The sequence below is a fragment of the Lepisosteus platostomus genome, chromosome 5, assembly GCF_059453375.1.
Source record: "Lepisosteus platostomus isolate fLepPlt1 chromosome 5, fLepPlt1.hap1, whole genome shotgun sequence".
NCBI classification, from domain to species: Eukaryota; Metazoa; Chordata; class Actinopteri; order Semionotiformes; family Lepisosteidae; genus Lepisosteus; species Lepisosteus platostomus.
The window spans coordinates 59,460,610-59,486,748 of NC_142615.1; the positions used below are offsets into that span (position 1 = coordinate 59,460,610).

The 26,139-nt window shown below is 38.8% G+C and overlaps 2 protein-coding genes across 2 annotated transcripts in view; both read left to right on the forward strand.

Moving 5' to 3' along the window:
- LOC148670361 (scavenger receptor cysteine-rich type 1 protein M130-like) overlaps positions 1-26,139 on the forward strand; it is a 204,528-nt gene that overhangs the window by 148,162 nt on the left and 30,227 nt on the right. The gene's annotated exons all lie outside the window — the stretch shown is intronic.
- Positions 243-11,089, forward strand: LOC148670376 (uncharacterized). The gene is made up of 2 exons (XM_088632435.1): positions 243-839; positions 8,134-11,089. The coding sequence occupies exons 1-2, from the start codon at positions 455-457 to the stop codon at positions 9,834-9,836; spliced, it is 2,088 nt and encodes a 695-aa protein (XP_088488561.1). The 5' UTR covers positions 243-454; the 3' UTR covers positions 9,837-11,089.

The window sequence follows — 26,139 nt, forward strand, 5'->3', positions numbered from 1 at the left end:
AAGAATATGACAGCATTTTTTTCTTTAACCAAAACAATAAATCTGTTCCGTTTCACAAAATTCACACTTACGAACGGTGCAAGTCGCAGGTGATTCACTCCTCTTGACTAGGTGGCGCTAGGAGGTGCAGTGACGTTTATATCCGTCTGCAGAAACTCCTCTTTCTCAGCTCCGCTTCTCGGTTGTTTTGAAGCCGCGGCCGCGCTAACGACTGACGTCATCACACGGCGCTACATAGCATACCCGTGGGTGCTTGAATGATTTTTTTTCTATAAAGAAGAAAGTTGTTTTTTTTAATAACTTCAGTTTCTGAAAACGTAGCATCTTGTCAACTGTGTTTATGCTTGAACAGAGCACAGCCCTGACAACAGAATCTGTGAAGAATAAAAATAAAGAAGCAGTTCTGTTTAAACATCGCAAGTCAGCCTTTGTTTCTGATCGACTCTGAAGAAGGATGGCGGAGTGCTTGTTAAATCTGCAAACCCAGCTTGACTCGTTCATGCAGGTTTTGCTCAAATCGATTGTGTATGAAATGTCAGAAGTTTTTGGAAACATAATTTCTGACTCTGATGACGAGTTTCAAGACAAACTCCGCAGCGTCCAAACTCTGGTGAGACGGGCCGTGATTAAAATCACACAGTGTGTGGAGGACAGTGTCGGGAGTGAAATGGCGCAGCTGAAGAAGGAGAACGAGAGCCTGAAGGTGAGATTGCAGCTGTGCCAGAAGGAGTCGGGAGCAGGAGGAGATCAGGGACAGACAGATCGTGTTGGACACACGCTTCTCTGTGAAGTCACTGCAGAAATAAAAGAAGAAATGGACACGGAACTGCAGCTCTCAGGTCAGTGTGGTGACTTGTATGAAGTCAGAGTGTGTGTTTGTTAAAAACCAGTGTCTATAACTAACTCAATGGTGAGATTTTTTAAACAACAAACTTTATTTAAAAAAAAAAACATCTCACAATAGTAAACCTTCTCATTATCAGTACGCGTTCTAACAAAGTATCAAACCGTCATCAAACTTTCCTCACTGGTGAGAGTATAGTGGAGAGATGCTGAGTGACGTGGGACAGACGTGTGATGTAGCAACGGGATTCTTTATTGGAAACTGAACTGTTTTGTCCGGTTACGGTGCTGAAAACACCTCGTTCACATTCAACAATTGTTTCACTTTTGAATCAATTTGTACTCCAACGTCATTAGGAAACCTCATTTATAAATATTGTATTTACGTTGTATTGGTCTAAATTTTATAAGTATACTAATGATTGTGTATATAGACATTATTTAATTGGTTTAAGTATTACTGTCGTCCAGGGTCTGTGTCTGTTTTAACTCCTCTGGAATATTAATCCAGTGTGTCTGTATTAACCCCTCTGTCTCTAAGTGCATTGTTTATGTACTGTACTGTGCAGTAAGTGTGTCTGTATTAACACGACTCTCTCTGTGCAGTTTAAATTACTGTAATGTGCAGTGTGTCTCTATTAATCCCTCTCTTTCTCAATGCAGTGTTAATGACCTGTAGTGTGCAGTCAGTGTGTCTGTATTAACCCCTTTCTTTGATTGCAGTGTTAATGTCCTATAGTGTCCAGTCAGTCTGTGTTAACCCCTCTTTCAGTGCAGTGTTAATGTGCTGTAGTGTCCAGTTACTGTGTCTGTATTCACCCCTCTCTCTCAGTGCAGTCTTTATGTCCTGCAGTGTCCAGTCAGTGTCTGTATTAACCTGCCTCTCTCTGTGCAGTTTTAAAGTAATGTAATGTACAGTCAGTGTGTCTGTATTAATCCCTTTCTCTGATTGCAATGTTAATGTGCTGTAGTGTCCAGTCAGTCAGTGTGTGTCTATTAACCCCTTTCTCTGATTGCAGTGTTAATGTGCTGTATTGTCCAGTCGCAGTGCCTGTGTGTAGCCCTCTTTCAGTGCAGTCTTTTTCCTGTTGTGTCCGGTTATTGTGTATGGATTAACCCGCCTCTCTCTGTGCAGTTTTAAAGTACTGTAATGTGCAGTCAGTGTGTCTGTATTAATCCCTCTCAGTGCAGTGTTTACATGCTGTTACGTCCATTCAGTCTGTCTGTATTCACCTCTCTCTCTCAGGTCAGTGTTCATGTACTGGAGTGTCCAGTCAGTGTGTCTGTATGAACCCCTCTCTCTCTCAGTGCAGTGTTAATGTACTGGAGTGTCCAGTCAGTGTGTCTGTATTAACCCCTCTCTCTCAGTGCAGTGTTCATGTACTGTAGTGTCCAGTCATTGTGTATGTATTAACCCGCCTCTCTCTGTGCAGTTTTAAAGTACTGTAATGTCCAGTCAGTGTGTCTGTATTAATAGGCTGGGCAAACGATTTTTAAAATTTTTAAAAAATAAATAAAAAATGAGATATAATGATGTGTTCCTGCTTAACTTAGACATTGCACGACTTTAAAAAAACATATAAAAACAGGTTTCGAGAGTTAAAAACCACTTTTTATGCGCGAAAAATTGGTGATTTTTCTTCCTCGTGATCAGCTCAGAATCTTTGTGTACGCTGTAAGGTTTTTACTTCTTAATTAAACGTTTAAAATACACGAATTTCATAAAGACAACACACGTTTCAAAGAGAAAAAATCCCATTCTTTTCTCTTCCTGGTGTGTGAAACTGATCAGCAGGTCTTTTTTTCCCAATCAGAGGCTCTGAAAATAGCGTACCGCCCACTGCGCTCCGTCAGAGAGGGGCGCGGCACCGAGAGAGGGAGGAGGCGCAGAGCGCAGCAGTACAGAACGAACGTTCTGCTGCCTGGAGCGCTTATGGCAGCGATCGCGTCTGCATTTATAACTTAGTTTTTAAAATCAATCAAGCAATATGAAGCATCTCTTTTTACTTTTAAGTCACTTAATTATCGTTAAGCACAGCTTTCTCACCACTTAGACTACTTTTTGATACCATCCTTAGACAAAGCAGAAACGTCTTGTTCTGTCTAATGACATTACAAGTGGAAAGATTACAGATTTTAATCGTCTTTAATTTTGTTACGTTATACATTTTAGAAACCTTTCATCCATACAAACACCACAAAACTATTCTCGATTGTATTTCTGAATAGTATGTTACACTTAGTTCACTGTTTTAAATACATCTAATTAAGAAAGTTAGGTGTTAGCATAAACTATTAGCAATCAATAATATTAAATTTAGCACTGTAATAAGTTGTTGCACTTTCCCCCGCATCTTGTAAAAATATTTTTTCATTATTCAAATATACATTAAGTCTGACTATCATATAATAAGTTAAATACAAAACTAAAGAAAAAATAGGGTTAAATATAATTCAAAATATTTTGCTAACAATGTTAACTGTTTATGAATAATAAAATGCATTAACTAAGGAGTTGGATGGCACAGTTGTTAGTATGTTTTTTGTTTTGTTTCTTTTTCATAAATACAACAGTAGTACCTGATGTCTCAGTGGCTTTCAAAATTAAATTATGCATGCAAACCTGTGAACGAGAAAGATAACTAAGATATCCATCCATTTATAATGGTGGCGAAGTGGTTAGCATTGCTATCTTGCAGCACTGGGGTCCTAGGTTCAATTCCTGCCATCCTGGCAGTGTGTGTGGGGTTTACATGTTCTCTCTAGGTTACATGGTTTTTCTCCATATGTGTGATATGACTCCCTCTCGCACTCCAAAACATACTGGTAAGTTAATTGGTTTATGGGAAAACTGGCCCTGGTGTGTGTGTGTGTTTGTGTCTGTCTGTCCTGTGATGGACTGGCGCTATGTCCAGGGTGTATTCTGCCTTGTGTCCGTTGCTTACTGGGATAGGCTCCAAATCCTCTGTACTGGATAAAGAGATTAGAAATGGATGGAAGTAAAGGCACTGTGTGGATGGAACTATACACAGTGTTAGAAACCCATTATGAAATGGTAGCATCTCACTGAGAATAAAATATTTTATAGTGCTGGCTTAAGGAAACAGCCTTTCCACCTCTCTTGCACATCAGTATCCATACCTAGTTATTTAAACAAATTGCCTCTAATTATAAACATCTTAATATGCTGGCTCTGTGGATCCGCATCAGCTATGTTTGCCCATTCCTTCAATTCATGTGCATCCAACACACAGTTCAATGCCAGCAACTACACAAAATCTAAAATACAATCCTCATTTCAGTATCTATGTAAACATACAGTCTGTTAACTTCATCATCTTCATCAAAAGTATGCCTAACTCCATTAGGAAGTGTTCTTGTTATCAGTGTATTCCTCAGCTTTCCCCAAATTATCTTCTTCTTACCAACATCTCTAGTCTTTTATCCTGCAATAACTCAGCCAACACATACTGGCCATGTAATACTCTGCATTGTAGAATAATAGTTTATTTTAAAGGGAACTAGAGAAACTAAGAACTAGAGAAATCAAGAAAGGCTTTTTTTCTAGAATTAATAAATGCACATCCTGTTCACTGGGGAAATTAAATCCACACTGAGCAATCTTCAATATGTTCAGAATATGACAGCAAAAATCCTATCAGGGATGCATTACACCTGTTTTCAAGTCCTTGCACTGGTTACCTATCAGGTTTCGAGTCAACTTCAAAATCCTTATCCTCATTCAGTACCTACAGTATATGGCTTATTATCTGTCTACTCCCCACCTTTGTCCGTCTGACTCTGGTCTTCTAGCTGTCCTCAAGAACATCTACATTCTGTGGGTGACAGGGTCTTCTCTAGCTGCACCCCAGAGCTCTCAATTTGTATTCCCAGTGATATCAGTCACGTACCCTAAATGCATTTAAATCTAACCTCAGAACCTTTCTTTTCAGAAGACTTAGTGTCTGTATCTGCTTCGTTTTCTAATTTTGGTAGCACCTCTAACTGCTTGTCTTTCTTATATGTATTTACTTTGTAATCTGTGGTCCTTTTATCTGTTTTTATATCTACTGTATTGCTTTGAGATGGAACCTTTAATGGTGATATATAAAATAAAGTTTTTTATTATTGTTATAGAGAAACATGATCAGATTTTCCCTGGTTCAGAAATTAGAGAAACATGATCAGATTTTCCCTGGTTCAGAAAAAAAGATCTAAAGTATACTAGTTTGTCACTCTTCTCATTCCCTTTGCTAAATGACTTTTCATACTAATCTGATCAATCTAACTGCCTGTTTTCTGTGCTTTCTCTATCCTGCTAGATTTGCAATTATTCTGAAAATGTTCTTCTTGAAATAACTCATTTCTAAATACCTTTTTTCACTGTTAACATCTTGCAGCAACTCTGCGACAAAATATACACTTAGCTCAACCTGACAGTTCATCCTGCTACCAACATTGAATAAAAAAAATCTTAAGATTCCTATATTTATGTCTTTCTTTAGTGGTTTCATTAGTGACAAAGGCTAAACTTGGAAAAATGTATTTTATGTGTTGTGGAAAAAACTGACTTGCTTTAACAAAATATGTTTACAGATCCTTTCACCTGCCAATCTACCTGAATGCCCAACTATCTGAGAAGCCCTCCATGAAACCATGGTTGCTATTAATTCATTTAGGGCTCACTGACAGAATTGCTGTTTTTTATGCATGATAATTTTCTGATTCCTCACTCTGTTTCATGTTTATAGATAAGACTTTATTGATCGCGAAGGGAAATTGATGTACATGTTCATATACATGATGAACATGTTTGCATGTTCTTTTGTAACATACACCTTTTTGTGATTTTTTTGTATATCTAAGCAAGTGTTCCTGCATCCCTCTTCTGCACTGTAGTCATGGCTTTTTTTCTGTTTGCTTATTTCAAAGCAACACCTGCTCCATTTCTAAAACTTTTTGCCCATGTGCATTTTTGTATTTTTTACACCTCTAGCACTTAAACGTCCTGAATTTTCATTTGCATTAATTTGTAGAATGAATTTGAGTTTTAGCCTTAAGTTTTCACTATCTTTTGTTTCTTGTCCTACAACTGTTATTATTGATCACCGAATTATTGTACTTGACATGACTTCATTCAGCCTTTCCTGAACGTCTATGACAGGCAGAGAGAGTGCCGTTTCTGGTGCGATCTTTTGCAGCTGACATTTCACTGTTTTATACGAACAAGAAATTAGATTGCTCCTAAATCAGTTATTCTATATAAACACAGCGTAATTGCCCTCCGAAAATCCTCTTTTTCTTGTTCGTTTTAGAGACCTTGATCGAAACTGATTTTAGATGTCAGAAAGGATTTATTTTCTCTATTTCCTACATTGCTTTATCGAGATTTTAACTTTATATCTAACTTTATATCTAGGCTCATATTTCAACTATAAATCGTACAGTAATTAATAGCAGTAAATACTGATGTTTTGCACCCTCTTACCACAAAAATATATGTTTTGTAGCTGGGATTAACTTCATTTCATACGCGTAGCTACTACGATTCGGACAGTGAACAGTTAAAGATGGCGGCAAATCAGACACCCAGAGGGGGGGGGGCGTCTTCTCACCTCCATAACTAAAATGCCAAATAGGAGTGGCTTAAGCGACATACACAGTCGTGTAACTGACAGTTTGAGGTAGCCTATCGTGTAAATTTCGCTTTGTTGCTGATAGGTTAAGCTTTCGAAACTCTGCCCCAAAGTCATGTGACTGATTTTTCGCCCTGTTTCGTTGGTTAAACGCAATGATCACAAGCACCACCATGGTAACTGGGATGTGTAGTTTTTAATTCTGTTTGAATTATAACTGTACGTACTGTCTTCATATTTGGCCAGGGCTTTAAAGAGAAGGCGCGCCAAAAAATTTCGGTGCCGTCATCTCCGCTTTAAAGGTACCCCCGTGCTGGAAGCATTTGACCTCGGAACGTTTGCCCAGCGTAGTATTAACCCCTCTCTCTCAGTGCAGTGTTAATGTCCTGTAGTGTGCAGTCAGTGTGTCTGTATTAACCCCTCTCTCTCTCAGTGCACTGTTAATGTAAATGTAATGTAATTGTGATATTATTACAGTAGACTTTTTACATGGTAGTTAGGTTTCTGACGAAGCTAAATCAGAACACGCCCTTATACCCACTTATTCCACTATGTTTAAACAACCCGAATTGATTGTGAGTGTACTTGTATGCGTGTGTGTAGTTTAAAGCTTTTAAGATCACATGGCCTCAGCTATCACTACTATGCTGATGATACTCAAATATACATCCATATCAAACCTGACACTGATGTGGCTGTCTCTATTCTATTTATTTGTATCCCCGATATAAAAACTTGGATGACTCAAAATGTCCTTCATTTAACTGTGACAAGACTGAAGTCCTGCTTATTGGCACCACCCATCAACTTTGTACAACCAATGTGTAACTCTATCTGTAGATGGTCTTGTACTTGAGCTTCAGTCTAAATTGAAAAATTTGTGGATGATATTTGACCTTCGACCCACATGTGCAGCATGTTGTCAGAACATCTTTCATTCACCTCATAAATATTGCTTGACAACGCCCTATGTTATCACTAACTGTGGCTGAAAAGTGTTGTCTAATCTTGAATCGACTACTGTAACGCTCTACTCTCTGGGGATTCTAAATCCCCATTGAACAAACTCCAGTATGTCCAAAATTCAGCAGCCAGAATCCTGACCAGGTCTAGTACAAATGATCACGTTACTCCTATCCTGGAGTCCTTGCACTGGCTTCCTGTCAAGTTTCATATCGACCTAACAGTCCTCCTGCTCACCTATAAGACTCTCCATGGCTCGGTACCTGTCTGAGTTATCACCCTACTCCCCACCTCACAACCTTCGCTCTTCTAATTCTGCTCTCCTTACTGTCCCCCAAGCCTGTCTACATTGTATGGGTGACATGGCCTTCACCTGTTATCCCCCCAAGCTCTGGAACTCTCTCCCTAAGGATATCGGAGAGTCACCTTCTCTAAACTCCAAATCCAGACTCAAAAACTTTTTCTTCAGAAAAGCCTTTATTTAACTGTTCTGTACCCCTCTGCTCCTACTGTACTTAGTACCACTGTCTACTGTCTCCTCTAACTGTGTATTCTCATCGTGCTAATTTTGTGTATTTTTTGTTGTTGGCATTCTGTAAAATGCTTTGAGAAGCCACTTCTTTATAGGTATAAAACTATAAAATAAAGTTTATTCTTATAAAGGTCGTGTCTTCTTGTCCTTTGTTTACAGGCTCAGAGGCCAGTGTTCTCTCCGATGCTGGGGAAAGGGCTCTTCTTGAACAGCAGCACAGGAAGGAGGACTGGAGCTCCAGTCTGATGCAGGAGACAGAGCTCACTGCCGCAGCAGGGAAAGAGGCACTTAGTGAGCAGCACACAGACAGCAGACAGAGTGTCAAGGATCTGGACTCTGTGCCCATGATGAAGACAGAGCCTGAGAGTGAGCCACCTGGGCTCTTAGTATGTGATGATTTTACAGAGAAGATGAATAATCTGGACACAATCAATATTACACAAAGTTGTAATGAACTTGGCTGCGTCTCTGTACAAGAGCACAGTAAAAAACTGGATGTTTTATATCTTACAGAGCAGGATATGGATCCCAAGTTGATTGACCCTGCAGAGAAGCAGACTGATGTGTCTGGTAAAGAGAAAAGTACTGAGTCACAGCACACTGAGAAGAGTCAGTACAGGGAGGAGCAACAGCAGCTCCTACGGGGCTTGATAAGAATTAGGCCTTGTTCTGTTCAAGTGGAGAGACTGTCATTGCACAGTCTAAAACAATCATATGATCCCTTAGATTCTGTTGAGTTTACACACAGGTTTAATAATCTGGTTACTGAGAAAATTGTTGAAAGTTTTAATGAATGGGAGAGTATGTCTGTTCTTGGGCAAAGAGAGAAACAGCTGAATGAACTGGACGGCTTAAGTGTCAGAGAGCTGGAGAAGGAGCCCCAGATGATTCACACTGCTGAGCAGCACACTGAAGGTCACGGTGGAGAAAACACAGCTCTGTTTCAGCACACAGAGCAAGGCCATTCCATGGAGCATTTGCAGAATAAGAGACTCCAGCACGATCAGAGGATGAGGAAGAATCACTCAAGGCCTTGCTCAGATGGAGTGGACAAACTGCCATTATGGCACGGGGAGGAGCAGCTTTTCTGTCAGTCTAGCATTTCAAAACCCTACCAGCACCTTCACACAGCAGAGAGACCTTTCAGCTGCAGTCATTGTGGGAAGAGTTTTAGTAAGTCAAGTAACTTAATAGACCACCAGCGCATTCACACAGGAGAGAGACCTTTCAGCTGCAGTCAGTGTGGGAAGAGTTTTAGTCAGGCAAGTCACTTAAAAAGGCATCACCCCATTCACACAGGCGAGAGACCATTCAGCTGCAGTCAGTGTGGGAAGAGTTTTAGTCAATCAAGTAACTTAAAAACCCACCAGCGCATTCACATAGGAGAGAGACTGTTCAGCTGCAGTCAGTGTGGGAAGAGTTTTAGTCAGTCAAGTAACTTAATAGACCACCAGTGCAGTCACACAGGAGAGAGACCATTCAGCTGCAGTCAGTGTGGGAAGAGTTTTAGTCAATCAAATAACTTAAAAACCCACCAGCGCATTCACACGGCAGAGAGACCGTTCACCTGCAGTCAGTGTGGGAAGAGTTTTAGTCAGTCAAGTAACTTAAAAACCCACCAGCGCATTCACACAGGAGAGAGACTGTTCAGCTGCAGTCAGTGTGGGAAGAGTTTTAGTCAGTCAAGTACCTTAATAGCCCACCAGCGCATTCACACAGGAGAGAGACCATTCAGCTGCAGACAGTGTGGGAAGAGTTTTAGTCGGTCAGGTGGCTTAAAAACCCACCAGCACATTCACACAGGAGAGAGAACATTCAGCTGCAGTCAGTTTGGGAAGAGTTTTGTCTGTCAAGTGACTTAAAAACCCACCAGCGCATTCACTCAGGAGAGAGACCGTTGTAGCGGCAAGGTTTATTAAAATACAGGAATTAAGTTTGCTGCTCCCTTGCCAGTCTCTCTCTCCCTCATCTCAAGTGGTGCTGGACACAGAGAGGCGATTCCATTTGGTTCACATTTAAGGTGTTTTTCTAGCTGAAAGTGTGTTCTGATAAGGAACAACTCCCAAAGCTGAGACACGTGAATGGTCATCGCTGGTGCCTTGCTGTCTGGGAGATTCCAAGGGAGAGTCTCATCCCAAGTGGTTTACAACCCCAAGGTCAGAGTTCATGGTTACTCATCCTCACACGGGGCACCAATAACTGTAGGGGTTTGTGCATTTCCCGGGACAATTGTTAATTGTAGCAGTAAGTCACGAAATGATTCTTGAATGCCCAACGAACTTTCAACCAATGAGCGACCGTAGTTCCTCCAGGTACAACTCCAGCTCCTCCTGGACATCCTCAGACTCGGCTCAGACAGTCACGTAATGGCCAGTGTGTCCCAGTGCCAGGACTTTTCCTTGTTCTAAGAGTTGAGAATGGAGGTTGCCAGCGTGTAACCAAAGGATCCACCCGAGGTTAGCCCAGCAGCAAGCCTCGTGAACCCACCGCGAATGCTCACCTGATCAACGAGTGAACTACGGTTGGAACTGTGGACAGCTGAATATCAGTATTCAGGACTCGCGCTACATCGGGAACGAACCGGTCTTATTCCTGTCTAAAGAGTGTGACTTTTCTGTGTGCAAACTCTGCTAGTTTCAGCCAACACAGGTCTTCAGAGAGCATCAGCAGCGCACCTCAGCAGAAATCTCTCCCTCCTTCTCCTTCTCTCAAGTCGAACCAGCACTGCCTTGCACCAGGCCAGAGAGCACCGATTGGACACGGCAACAGCCTGCCACTGCTTCTTTGCATCCGCGGGAGATCTGAATCCCCATAGAGCGGATGAGTATTCAACTTTCTGCATTACAGCTCGAGAATTCAATTGTTACCTCAACCTGAGTTGATAGCAATTTAATTCCTATGAGTCATGTACTTGCTTTTGAGTATCTAATGTACAAGTTGTAACAAAGTTCATTTACAAAATGGTCTAAATGAATGATATATGGAATGTATGTCCCTCTTGGTTTGTAACTCTTCGTGATTGAATATATACCTTTTGTATACTGCTAACCCCCTCTATAAGATCTGTTATGTTTATGCACATTTTTTGTATTAATAAATGTATTGTTGTGTATTAGTATCTGCGTGTGTGCGTTGTTTGAGTTATCCTGCAAGGTTGATTCTAATAGCCATCAAAAGAATAAGTTTTGTGACTTGCTGCTATAATTAATAATTGTCCCAGTTAAGCACAAAACCCCTACATTTACTGGTGCCTCGTGAGAGGATGCCTATAGAGTGAAGAACAGGAATATGTAAGATGATTAATATACATTAATATACCCATCCACTCGATTCAGGGTTGTGGTGGAACTGGAACAATCCTGGCAAGCAGTGGGTGCAAAGCAGAGTATCGCCCATAATGTGACACCAGTCCACCTATAGCACCCAGGGGTGGTAAAGAACATGACAGTAAGAATACTAGTAAACCAAGCCAATGATTTAGTTTTGAAATTTATTCTGAAAATACACATTCACACCTGAAAAATATGTACAGATGCAGCCATTCAAAATGGGTGGGGCATTTCGCGGCATACCCCGGTGGGCGTGTCGCGGTATCACGCAGTATCGCGGTTAATCGCATCATTTGACGTCATGCCGGAAAGTATCCGGCGTCACCTTGTAAAACCTCCAGGGGGAGCTTAACCTCTCATGTACAGCATTTGAGCTTTTAATTTTGACCTGTGTATTACAGCATGTTAATCATCAGTCATTAAAATGTTGGTATATTTTATGAAAGCATGATTGCTCGGTTGGACAAAAGTACACAACCTACCTTTATCAGAAATATTTATGCATCAAAGCCTTTACCGAAGATATTACTAATAGTATTAATAATGAATGACTTTGGACAAGCTGTATACTCAAAGTATAATTTCTTTAGCACATTTGTACAAGCACTTGGAATCTGTCCAAGCCATACTTTGTCAGGCATTTTGTTTTACTTCAACGGGCATAAAAACTCCCTTGCTTTTAACAGGGCGTTTCATAATTTCTAACTACAAAAATGATTTAAAATGCGACACTTATCATTCAACTCTCTTCATGTGACTTCCCTTGTAGCCCACTGGTCTACGTGCCCGATTACCAACTCACGGGTTGTGTGTTTAAATCCAGCTGGTGCTGGACTTTTCTTTTAACAAACATTTCTTCGAAAAAATACAATAGCAATATTATGGACAATCAATTGACTTTTATATTTCAAAATATCACAACATGATCGATTCTAAGTCATTTTTGATAACAATGAATAGTCACCTCTTCCCTTCTGACAACGGTCCCTGCTTCTGCTTCCTGCTTCTATTGTGTGTGTGTGTGTAATAGAGTACAATTTTATATAGAAATGGAGGCTGGACAGTATGCGTTACAATATAAACATTTATATTGATTTAAATCGTGTTTTGATTTAAATCACAAACGCGTGTTTAATTATATGTGTTTTTTTAATCATAATCAGGCTAATGCAACATAAATTGATACTGTATCTTTGTCTTCTAAGTATCTTAATAAACTTTCAGCATAGCTTTCTACCCGTTTAGATTTATTTTTCTTGGGATTTTGGGATCAAACGTGGAAGGATTAGATTGTAATCGTTTTTATTTTTCAAATACGTTTTAGAAAAGTGTAATCTATACCTGCCCAGACTGGACGCCTCCCTAAACCCCGCCTTTCACTCCTGTCCTGCTCTTCCCTGCGCACCCCAGCCGGGCGCTCTTCGGCCTCTGCCCGGGATGAATGTATATTTTGATATTTACACCCGGCGCAGCACCGAGGGATTTATAACTGCATTTATAACTTAGTTTTTAAAATTAGTCAAGCAATATGAAGCATCTCCTTTTACTTTTAAGTCCCTCAAATACATTGAGCACAGCTTTCTCACCACTTAAGATTACTTTTTGATACCATCCTTACACAAAGGAGAAACTTTCCGATGACATACAGTACAAGTGGAAAGATTACAGATTTTAATCGTCTTTAATTTTGTTACATTATACGTTTTAGGAACGTTTCATCTAAACAAACACCACAAAACTATTCTCGATTGTATTTCTGAATGTTATGTTACACCTACAGTAGTTCACTGCTTTAAATACATCGAAATAAGAAAGTTAGGTGTAGCACTTTAGATCTTTTTTTCTGAACCAGGGAAAATCTGATCATGTTTCTCTATAACAATAATGAAAAACTTTATTTTACATATCACCTTTAAAAGTGGCATCTCAAAGCAATACAGTAGATGGAAAAACAGTTAAAGGTTAAACAGTAGAGGCTTGCCACACCCGGACTGTTAAACCAACGCATTAGCACGTCAAAGCCCATTGAGGACCCGGGAGCAATAGTTGTTTTGTCCCTTGATTTACTGATCTGCATTAATTATGGAAATCGAGTTCCTGCTCTTTGCAGACGACCTGGTCCCGCTGTTGCCCACAGAACAGAGGCTGCGCCAGAACCTGGCACTGCTGGAGCAGCACTGTCAGACCTGGGCGCCGACAGTCAATCTGGACAAGACCAGAGTTATGGTTTTCCAGAAAAAAAGCCAGACCTCAGGGAAACAAGTACAAATTCACACTTAACAACACATTAACACCTAACAACGGGAGCAGGGATGAATTAGGCCAGTAACCCACTATTGTTAAACATACATAAAAGAATATTAAAGTATGGAATATTAGTATTGGCTTTAGTATTAGCCATACAGAACATTAAAGTGCCCCTTTTCCATTCAGCGGGTGCCTGAGCCGCTGTGTCCTATCTTCTGACAGTCGCCGTTGTGAATGTCTGTAGAGTGTATCTTATTTTTAGTACTATATTTTTGTATTATATTCCCTATTAATCAAACTCTAAGAGTATTTATCGGCTTGTCCCCTCCTCCCGCCCCTCTCTGTGTACAGTAGAGCCTCCTGTCCAGCCAGCACATGTCCACAGACATTCACAACAGCGACATATCATAAAACGTTTGCACATATAGTTAAATTATTCGTTGTTTTTCAGGAAGTTAAAAAAACACTTGAATTACTTATCTAGTCTCTCGAAATAAAGTTATTTTTCAAGCAATGCAACAAACGTCGGGCAATGAGTTTTTTTTAATCCAACATTGACAGCCACATCTTAAATCTTGTCAGTCAGCTCTTTTTTCTCTATTTGAGAAATTGTGGCTTACACATCGCACGACTTTAAAAGCTAGAAAGACAGGTTTCGATTCACATTAGCTGGCGAGCCTTGTTAACAAAAAAACAGACAGTACACAGGGAGGGGGAGGTCAAGCCAGAGAGAGAGTTTTTTACCCTCTGTCTAAAAACCCAAATAACCCGGGGCAGAGACTCTGGGGGGATCATTGCGTGGTACAGAGCAGAGCTCAGTCAATTCTTATGGAATGTGTTTTCTTTCTTCTTTTTTTCAGTATGGAATAAACCTGTTACTTGATTCATATGGATGCCCGGTTACATTATTGTATTTCTGAATGTTATGTTACACCTACAGTAGTTCACTGCTTTAGATACATCAAATTAAGACACCCAAATTAATAATGTAACATGCCACTGTTTGTTCATGAACAAAGTTATACTGAGATTTCCTTAGATACGCGATTAAAAAAAAAATAAAAAAAAATTGAATCCCCGGCGGAACACATTCCATAAGAATCAGCGCTTTTACAGTACAGATGCAGCCATTCAAAATGCGCGGTAAAAACCCGCGGTACGGTAACCTACCCACAAGCCACCGCGGGGCACCGGAGCATACCGCAGGGCAAGTGATTGGCTGGCCAAAATGACCGACAGGGGCACTCGTGGTGCATTGGTTGGTAGTGCAAAGATTGAATCATTTAATGTCTTTACTGTGCACATTTTAATCCGCTTAGTTTTGAATATTTATATGGATTTTACCACTAAAGGGAAATTTTAGTAGCTGAGCATAAAAAGAAGAGGAGCATAACGCATCTGAAGGTCATAAACGATATTAATTTAAAACATTACTGTATGTATGTAAACTGTACTGTGTATGGCTGGTCTTGGTAGTTTAAAGAAAAAATACACACCAGTCTTCCATTTCTCCCTAAACATTTTAAGCATGAAAGTTTTATGAAACGGTACCCAAATATGCGATTGCTGTATAGAATGAATTTTAATTAAAAAAAAATATTTAACACGAACATTAAGCTGTTTACATCTTCCGCCTGAGAACAGTCACCCGTTGCTACCCAACGCAGAATGGTGATTGGCTGACACCATCTGACACCCCTCTGATTGGAGAAAAAAGACGTGCTGGTTTGCTATACCAGGAAGAGGATTTCTTTCAATTCTAAACGTGTATTTTAAAAGTTTAAGAAATAAAAACCTTACAGCGTACACAGATTTCTAAACTGATCAGGATCATTATCTTTGTCTTATGCATAATAATGTTCACCGCTCTGTCCAGCAAATTAATAATAAACTTTATTTTATATAGCTTTTTAAACGAATAAGTAATTAGATTGCTCATAAACCTAATCACTTGCTTTTTCTTTTTATTTAGGCTCAGATTTCAACTATAGATCGTATTATTAATAACCATAATAACAACCAACCAACAAAAACAACCATATAAACATAATACCAACCAAAAACATAGATAACAACCACAATACAAAATCAAATAATCAAACCATTTTACACTCGCAAGTCCTCCAATTATCATAATCCCGCCCCTTATGCAAAACCAAACCTTCCTCCCATCCCAGTTTATCCTGTTTATCATAAACAAAATCCACCTCAATTTTCAACATAAAGCATTACACAAAATCAATACCTCAACACTCCATACTCAACAACGATAATTCACAAACAGCCAGAACATGTAACTACACATTCCCAAACATACCTACTTTCCATAGCCCCGCCCCTTATGCAAAACCAACATCCCTCCCCTGTTCTCTCTCTCCCCTGGCGGTTGTAATTGTTTTTATTTTCAAATAAATTTTAGCAAAGTCATGTATTTTAAAAATCTTAAGATTTTTCTATATATGTCTTTATTTAGTGGTTTCATTAGTGACAAAGGCTAAACTTTCTTGGAAAAATGTCTTTTATGTAAACTATGTTTGCTATTAATTCATTCAGGGCTAAAATATGTTCATTGTCTTCTAATGAAAGAAGGGTTCCTTTCGCCGTAGTCGGGAGCCTAGCCTTTAACTAGTAAGTACTGTATTTACTGGGTTTTTGAGGGGGGGGTGTGTCTTTCGCTGGAAATCTCGCCTCCTACTTTGAAAATACCCGTGAAACCGGTTCAATTCGTCACAGCCAGCACTCCTGCAGAGAGTTGGGTTGTACTTGCAGTGTATACAGTACACGCGTTATGCTCTTCGTTAATGTCTGTGAAGTTTTATTTAATCTCTGAGCCATACTGATTCTTCTGGAAGCCAGTTTCCGCCAGGGAGTAAAAAAAAAAACACACTATGGTATTCTCTCCAATGCAGTGCAGTTAAAAACATACCTCTGATGCTGCTCCTAAATGAATATCGTTTATGACCATCAGAAGCTTTATGCTCCTTTTCTTTTTCCAGTGGATTGAACAGGGAGAGGCATTTCATGATGTACTTTTCACTGATGAAACAACAGTGGCTCTGGAACAGTTTTCAACCAAGTCGTTTTATAAAAAGGGGAGATATGTACACGTTACTGAAGCTAAAAGTTTAGCCTTTGTCGCTAATGTAAACACTAAATAAAGACATATAGAAATCCCTACGTTACAGACTGTATATGGCTGGTATTGGTAGTTTAAAGAAAAAATACACACCAGTATTCCACTTTCTCCCTAAACATTTTTAGGATCAGAGTCTTACATGTGGTTATTTCGAAAACGTTTGTACGTGCTCCTTCTTACCATGTTACTGTTTACCGTTACTGACCATATTAAGTTTAAGTACGCTGGGCAAACGTTCCGAGGTCAAATTCTTCCAGCACGGGGGTACCTTTAAAGCGGAGACGACGGCACCGAAATTTTTTGGCGCGCCTTCTCTTTAAAGCCCTGGCCAAATATGAAGACAGTACGTACAGTTATAATTCAAACTGAATTAAAAACTACACATCCCAGTTACCATGGTGGTGCTTGTGATCATTGCGTTTAACCAACGAAACAGGGCGAAAAATCAGTCACATGACTTTGGGGCAGAGTTTCGAAAGCTTAACCTATCAGCAACAAAGCGAAATTTACACGATAGGCTACCTCAAACTGTCAGTTACACGACTGTGTATGTCGCTTAAGCCACTCCTATTTGGCATTTTAGTTATGGAGGCGAGAAGACGCCCCCCCCCCCCCCCTCTGGGTGCCTGATTTGCCGCCATCTTTAACCGCTTCGTGTCCAAATCGCAGTAGCTACGCGTACGAAATAAAGTTCATCCCAGCTACAAAACATATATATTTTTGTGGTAAGAGGGAGCAAAACATCAGTATTTACTGCTATTAATTAGTGTATGATTTATAGTTGAAATCTGAGCCTAAAAATAAAGTTAAAATCTCGACAAAGCAATGTAGGAAATACAGAGAAAATAAATCCTTTCTGACATCTAAAATCAGTTTCGATCAAGGTCTCTAAAACGAACAAGAAAAAGAGGATTTTCGGAGGGCAATTACGCTGTATTTATATAGAATAAGTGATTTATGAGCAATCTAATTTCTTGTTCGTTTAAAACAGTGAAATGTCAGCTGCAAAAGATCGCACCAGAAACAGCACTCTCTCTGCCTGTCATAGACGTTCAGGAAAGGCTGAATGAAGTCATGGTGATCAATAATAACAGTTGTAGGACAAGAAACAAAAGATAGTGAAAACTTAAGATTTTTAAGGCTAAAACTCAAATTCATTCTACAAATTAAGGCAAATGAAAATTCAGGACGTTAAAGTGCTAGAGGTGTAAAAAAATACAAAAATGCACATGAGCAAAACGTTTTAGAAATGGAGCAAACAGAATAAAAGCCATGCCTATAGTGCAGAAGAGGGATGCAGGAACACTTGCTTAGATATACAAAAAAATCACAAAAAGGTCTATGTTACAAAAGAACATGTAAACATGTACATCAATTTCCCTTCGCGATCAATAGTCTTATCTATAAACATGAAACAGAGTGAGGAATCAGAAATTAGCATGCATAAAAAACAGCAATTCTGTCAGTGAGCCCTAAATGAATTAATAGCAACTATGGTTTCATGGAGGGCTTCTCAGATAGTTGGGCATTTAGGTAAATTGCCAGGTGAAAGGACTTGTAAACATATTTTGTTAAAGCAAGTCAGTTTTTTCCGCAACACATAAAAGACATTTTTCCAAGAAAGTTTAGCCTTTGTCACTAATGAAACCACTAAATAAAGACATAAATATAGAAATCTTAAGATTTGTTTTATTTAATGTTGGTAGCAGGATGAACTGTCAGGTTGAGCTAAGTGTATATTTTGTCGCAGGGTTGCTGCAAGATGTTAACAGTGAAAAGGGTATTTAGAAATGAGTTATTTCAAGATGAAAATTTTCAGAATAATTGCAAATCTAGCAGGATAGAGAAAGCACAGAAAACTGGCAGTTAGATTGATCAGATTAGTATGAAAAGTCATTTAGCAAAGGGAATGAGAAGAGTGACAAACTAGTATACTTTAGATCTTTTTTTCTGAACCAGGGAAAATCTGATCATGTTTCCCTATAACAATAATAAAAAACTTTATTTTATATATTACCATTAAAGGTGGCATCTCAAAGCAATATGGTAGATGTAAAAACAGATAAAAGGACCACAGATTACAAAGTAAATACATATAAGAAAGACAAGCAGTTAGAGGTGCGACCAAAATTAGAAAATGAAGCAGATACAGACACTAAGTCTTCTGAAAAGAAAGGTTCTGAGGTTAGATTTAAATGCACTCAGGGTACGTGACTGATATCACTGGGAATACAAATTGAGAGCTCTGGGGTGCAGCTGGAGAAGACCCTGTCACCCACAGAATGTAGATGTTCTTGAGGACAGCTAGAAGACCAGAGTCAGACAGACAAAGGTGGGGGAGTAGACAGATAATAAGCCATATACTGTAGGTACAGAATGAGGATGAGGAATTTGAAGTTGACTCGAAACCTGATAGGTAACCAGTGCAAGGACTTGAAAACAGGTGTAATGCATCCCTGATAGGATTCTCGCTGTCATATTCTGAACATATTGAAGATTGCTCAGTGTGGATTTAATTTCCCCAGTGAACAGGATGTGCATTTATTAATTCTAGGAAAAAAAAGCCTTTCTGAATTTCTCTAGTTCTTAGTTTCTCTAGTTCCCTTTAAAATAAACTATTATCCCACAATGCAGAGTATTAAATGGCCAGTATTTACACATGATATTTGTGATTTAAAGAAATTAACACAAGCAGCTTTTGGGGATTTAAGTGTTGGCTGAGTTATTGCAGGATAAAAGACTAGAGATGTTGGTAAGAAGAAGATAATTTTGGGAAAGCTAAGGAATACACTGATAACAAGAACACTTCCTAATGGGGTTAGGCATACTTTTGATGAAGATGATGAAGTTAACAGACTATATGTTTACATAGATACTGAAATGAGGATTGTATTTTAGATTTTGTGCAGTTACTAGTATTGAACTTTGTGTTGGATGCACATGAATTGAAGGAATGGGCAAACATAGCTGATGCGGATCCACAGAGCCAGCATATTAAGATGTTTATAATTAGAGGTAATTTGTTTAAATAACCAGGTATGGATACTGATGTGCAAGAGAGGTGGAAAGGCCAGCACTATAAAATATTTTATTCTCAGTGAGATGCTGCCATTTCATAGTGGGTTTCTAACACTGTGTATAGTCCATCTATTTCTAATCTCTTTATCCAGTACTCAGGATTTGGAGCCTATCCCAGTAAGCAACGGACACAAGGCAGAATACACCCTGGACATAGCGCCAGTCCATCACAGGACAGACAGACACAAACACACACACACCAGGGCCAGTTTTCCCATAAACCAATTAACTTACCAGTATGTTTTGGAGTGCGAGAGGGAGTCATATCACACATACGGAGAAAAACCATGTAACCCAGAGAGAACATGCAAACCCCACACACACAGGATGGCAGGAATTGAACCTAGGACCCCAGTGCTCCAAGATAGCAATGCTAACCACTTTGCCACCATTATAAATGGATGGATATCTTAGTTATCTTTCTAGTTCACAGGTTTGCATGCATAATTTAATTTTGAAAGGCGCTGAGACATCAGGTACTACTGTTGTATTTATGAAAAAGAAACAAAACAAAAAACATGCTAACAACTGTGCCATCCTACTCCTTAGTTAATACATTTTATTATTCATAAACAGTTAACATTGTTAGCAAAATATTTTGAATTATATTTAACCCTATTTTTTCTTTAGTTTTGTATTTAACTTATTATATGATAGTCAGACTTAATGTATATTTGAACAATGAAAATATATTTTTACAAGATTTTACATTAAGCACTTAAAATTAATATGGTTAATAATAGTAAACTGTAACATGCTGTAACAAGATCGGTTAAACTGCTAAGAAAATCCTTTCAGAGAAAATGTTTCAGGTGTGAAGAACAAACCTGTTCCCACACACCCTGCCCCCACTACCATTAGAATATACACAAACATTTTAGCGTTTCATTCTGAGCAGAAGACCCTCACACCTGAAGAGTGCTGGCTGTGACGAATTAAACCGGTTTTACAGGTTTCAATCACAGATTGGGAATCAGTAAAGTAACACACAGCGCCACTGGATTTGATAATACTGTACCTAACCAAAATCCGCAATATGGAAACAGAACCTGTGTAATTGTTGATAGATGATGTACTCGTAACATTTTTTCAAGACGAACTACAACATTTAAAAAATGACTTGTATGTACTTGATATCTCTAATCAATCCACGGGTTCCAGCACAAAACTAATCTAAAACGCATACCGTTTCGCGCTTCTTATTAGTTGCTCAAAAGTAATTTGACCGTATGAAATGCATAATATAAACCTAGAAACATATACGTGAGCAGTACTTAAGCACTGTAGTATCGGTGTTAAGACATACCTCTCAAATACTGTAAATCAAGTTAAAAATATCTCAAGACCGATTCTGGTCGTAATGAAACCATGTTTCGTGTATGTTTTCTTTTTCATCTTGAAATAACTCATTTCTAAATACCTTTTTCACTGTTAACATCTTGTAGCAACTTTGCGACAAAATATACACTCTGACAGTTCATCCTGCTACCAACATTAAATAAAACAAATCTTAAGATTTCTATATTTATGTCTTTATTTAGTGGTTTCATTCGAAGCTTACAATGTTTAGGGAGAAATGGAATACTGGTGTGTATTTTTTTCTTTAAAGTACCGAGACCAGCCATATACTGTATGTTTATGTTAAGATTTCCCTTCAGTGGTAAAATTAGATATGAATATTCAATACTTAAACGGGCACAGTTAAGACATTAAATATACATATACATATTGTATACAGTACAGTTTGCATACGGTAATATGTTTATGTTACGCGATTAAAAAATAAATAAATAAAACTGAAAGGTCCAGCACCAGCTGGATTTGAACACACAACCTGCCAGTTGGTAGTCACGCAACTAGACCAGTAGGCTACAAGACAGCTCGCATAAGCAGGCAGGCGAAACAGCCCTCCCGCAGTACACGGATATAATCATACCGTTATTAAATTCTTGAGATACGCGATTCCATATTATATTCCCTTTAAATCAAATTCTAAAAGTATGCTTGTTGACTCCGGTATCACGTTAGTTAAAGACTTCGAAGCTTACAATGTTTAGGGAGAAATGGAATACTGGTGTGTATTTTTTTCTTTTCATGATAGGTGTCGCATTTTAAATCATTTTCGTAGTTAGAAATTATGAAACGCCCTGTTAAAAGCAAGGAAGTTTTTATGCCCGTTGAAGTAAAACGAAATGCCTGACAAAGTATGGCTTGGACAGATTCCAAGTGCTTGTACAAATGTGCTAAAGAAATTATACTTTGAGTATACAGCTTGTCCAAAGTCATCCATTATTAATACAATTAGTAATATCTTCAGTAAAGGCTTTGATGCATAAATATTTCTGATAAAGTTAGGTTGTGTACTTTTGTCCAACTGAGCAATCTTGCTTTCATAAAATATACCAACATTTTAATGACTGATGATTAACATGCTGTAATACACAGTTCAAAATTAAAGGCTCAAATGCTGTACATGAGAGGTTAAGCTCCCCCTGGCGGTTTTACAAGGCGACGCCGGATAGTTAGTCACGTGACACACGTGAACCGCGTGATACCCCGGTGGGCGTGTCGCGGTATGCCGCGAAATACCTCACCCATTTTTAATGGCTGCATCTGTATATATCGCCTTTAAAGGTGGCTTCTCAAAATGCTTTACAGGATAAATACAACAAGAACAGCAACAACAACAATATTGTATTTCATTGCACTTTGAAAACCAAGTAATAACTTAACTATATGTGCAAACGTTCCATATGTTGCTGTTGTGAATGCCTGTGGAGTGTATCTTATTTGCCTTACGTCCTGGTTATCTCGCTCGCCCTCCCCCCCTCTCTCCCTCAATTCAATTCAATTCAATTCAAGGTGTTTTATTAGCATGACAGATGGGTACAATCAGTGTTGGGTATTTACTTTGCTTTGAGATTCCACTTTTAAAGGTGATATATAAAATTTTGACTAAAATAAATTGATATCTTTGTCTTCTAAGTATCTTAATAAACTTTCAGCATAGCTTTCTCCCCGTTTAGATTTATTTTTCTTAATTAGTATACTTTAGATCTTTTTTTCTGAACCGGGGAAAATCTGATCATGTTTCTCTATAACAACAATATAAAAACATTATTTTACGTATCACCTTTATGTGATATCACCTTAAGGATGCGCAAATAAATTTTAAATAGTCTTCTTTAGGTGTGAGGGTAGGAGTGGATCGCAGCAGGCATAATCAGCAAATTAGGAAAACAAAGAACTGGACAGGCGAGACGTTTATCCAGAGAGCGAGTGATCAGAAAAAGGAACAGCTGTTACACCCAGGTTTTACGCTCTCTCTCTGTTGAATGAATGAAAGCATTTTATTAAAAATGCGTTTGCGTTTGTCTGGGTATTTACTTTGTAATCTGTGGTTTACATCTACTGTATTGTTTTGAGATGCCACTTTTAAAGGTGATATGTAAAATAAAGTTTTTTTATTATTGTTATAGAGAAACATGATCAGATTTTCCCTGGTTCAGAAAAAAGACGATTAAAATCTGTAATCTTTGCACTTGTATGTCATCGGAAAATACAATCAGTTTCTGCTTTGTGTAAGGATGGTGTCAAAAAGTAATCTAAGTGGTGAGAAAGCTGTGCTCCTCAAAGCGCTTTACAGGATAAAAACAATAACAACAATAGTGGCTGGGCAAACAAATTTTTTTTATAGAAATACAAAATGAGATACTGTATAATGATGTGCATGAACAAAGTTATACTGCTTTTAGATACGTGATTAAAAAAAAAAAATTTTTGAATCCCCGGCGGAACACATTCCATAAGAATCAGTGCTTTTATACAGTATATCGCCTTTAAACACATATATTTAAACACACGTTTACGATTTAAATCAAAACGCGATTCAAATCAATATAAATGTTTATTTTGTAACACATAGGTGACTATTCATTGTTATTAAAAAGACTTAAATTCGATCATGTTATGATATTTCGAAATATACATTTGTTTGGTGCGAGTGAGGTTTTATTTAATCTCTGACCAAGGGAAACGTTTCATTTTTTCAAAGAAATGTTTGTTAAGAAATAGTCATAGTTCCACAGGATTCAATCACAGACCATGTGAAATGGAAGTCAGGAACCTAACCCACAGCGCCACCAGCACAGTCACATGCTGAGGGCTGAAAAAGCACTACAGAAACATTATCGACAGACAATGTACAGATTTGATAAAGCTATAAAATAATGTAATTAGGCACAGAAGAAGTTTACAGCACAGTACAATAATAAATGCTGACCATGACTTTAGAAGCATAAATTACCTTATACTCAATTTAAACACAAGCTGTCTTTAGCCCTCTAAGCTGGTTCATACAGAAATGTAGAGAACCAGGCTCAGAACACACAGCTTCATTAGCGAATACATATGCAGGACAAGTGGAGAAGACGTTTTACAGTGGATGGATTTTTAGAAACATCCCATCAGTGACATCACTGAAGTCAACTCCTAGGTAACTGTCGTGTGGATAGTTTCACAAGAATCAGACAAAGGTTTAAGCATCGCTTGTTCTAGATAAAACTGCAAAAAAAACAAACAACAACCCATAATGTACTTCTTTGCGGCTCTGTTTGCCCAAATCATATATTCACAACGTGAAATTAGAAAATAATATTACGTAACCAAAATCCGCAATATGGAAACAGAACCTGTGTAATTGTTGACAGATGATGTACTCGTAACATTTTTACAAGACGAACTACAACATTTAAAAAATGACTTGTATGTACTTGATACCTCTAATCAATCCACTGCACTGCATTAAAACAAAACGAAAACTAAAACGCCCTGGGCATACCGTTTCGCGCTTCTTATCAGTTGCTCAAAAGTAATTTGACCGTATGAAATGCATAATATAAACCTAGAAACATATACGTGAGCAGTATTTACGTAGTATCATTGTCAAGACATACCTCTCAAATACTGTAAATCTAGTTAAACATATCTCAAGACCGATACTGTTCATAATGAAACCATGTTTCGTGTATGTTTTCTTTAAAGTACCGAGACCAGCCATATACTGTATGTTTATGTTCCAAAATTAATATCGTTTATGGCCTTCACACATGTTGCAGTATGCTCCTATTCTTTTTATGCTCAGCTACTAAGATTTCCCTTCAGTGGTAAAATTCCATATGAATATTCAATACTACAACGGGCACAGTAAAGATGTTTACTGTAAATCTTTCTACAACAGACCAACGGACCACGAGTGCCCCTGTCGGTCAACCAATCACGTACCGCGGTACCCCGCGTCATCTTGCGTCACGATGCGTGACGCCGTAGCCAATTACCTCCGGTACGTGTCTGTACCGTGCACTTTGAATGGCTGCATCTGTATCTTTATTAGGGTTGGCCTTCTCTTTGTATAGTTTTGTGGCCTGCTTTGGATCATTCAGCCACCACACATATTCTCTTCGGGCTTCCACCCAGTTTGAGGGCAGGACCTCAACCTCCCCCTCCTGCTCTATCCAAACAGCGCGTGTCCACATCACCTGAAACAGACATACACATTTTAATTTTGAGTCTTAATTCAGATTGTGGTGCTGATTACTACACTTGTGTTCGCTTATAATGATTATACTCAATGAAACACATAATTCAATAATAAACATTCTGCTTTATGTATACATTTGGTGTTAGATGGTATTCACTACAAGCAATTCCTCACAAACTTTAAAATTTAAACTTAACCATGAGAAAAGAGCAGACAGAAGCAAAGTTGCAACTACTTCATGGAACAGGATTATGTTCTATTCCATGTAGAAGAGGGAAAAGGACATAACCAGCACAATATGGGAGACACACTACTTTTCTGTGCAACAGAGAGGAATTTCTCCCTTGCATGCATATCCAGACTATTAACATATACAATATTAAGCAGTTTTGACTCACATGGTCCAGTGAAGAAGTTACAAGTCTGAGTCTCTCGTACAATATCACATAGAAGATTTCGGTCTGCTCTTTTCTCCTTCACAAATGCAAAGTCCTCAAATGCAAATGCAAATGCTTCGTGTCGGGGGGGAACCTCCATGGGTTGCCTACAACACCGTTATTGGAGAAGTCTCCAGGGGTGGGCTGGGGCTGTCTGATGTCAGCCTGAAGCTGAAGAGGTTCCTTGACACGGATAATCATAGCGTCTGGAAGATCTGTATGGGGCGTCACCTCAAGACCTGTGGGGGCGTGGGGTGGAAGGCTCTTCTGATGAGTCCAGGGCTTGTGAAACATCTGCCCCCCTTTTACAGGGAAGTCTTGCAGGCATGGGGGAGTTCGTCTTGCAGCCTGTCTCCTACATGCTGAAGACGAGGGCCCAGCTGCTGTAGCAGCCTCTTT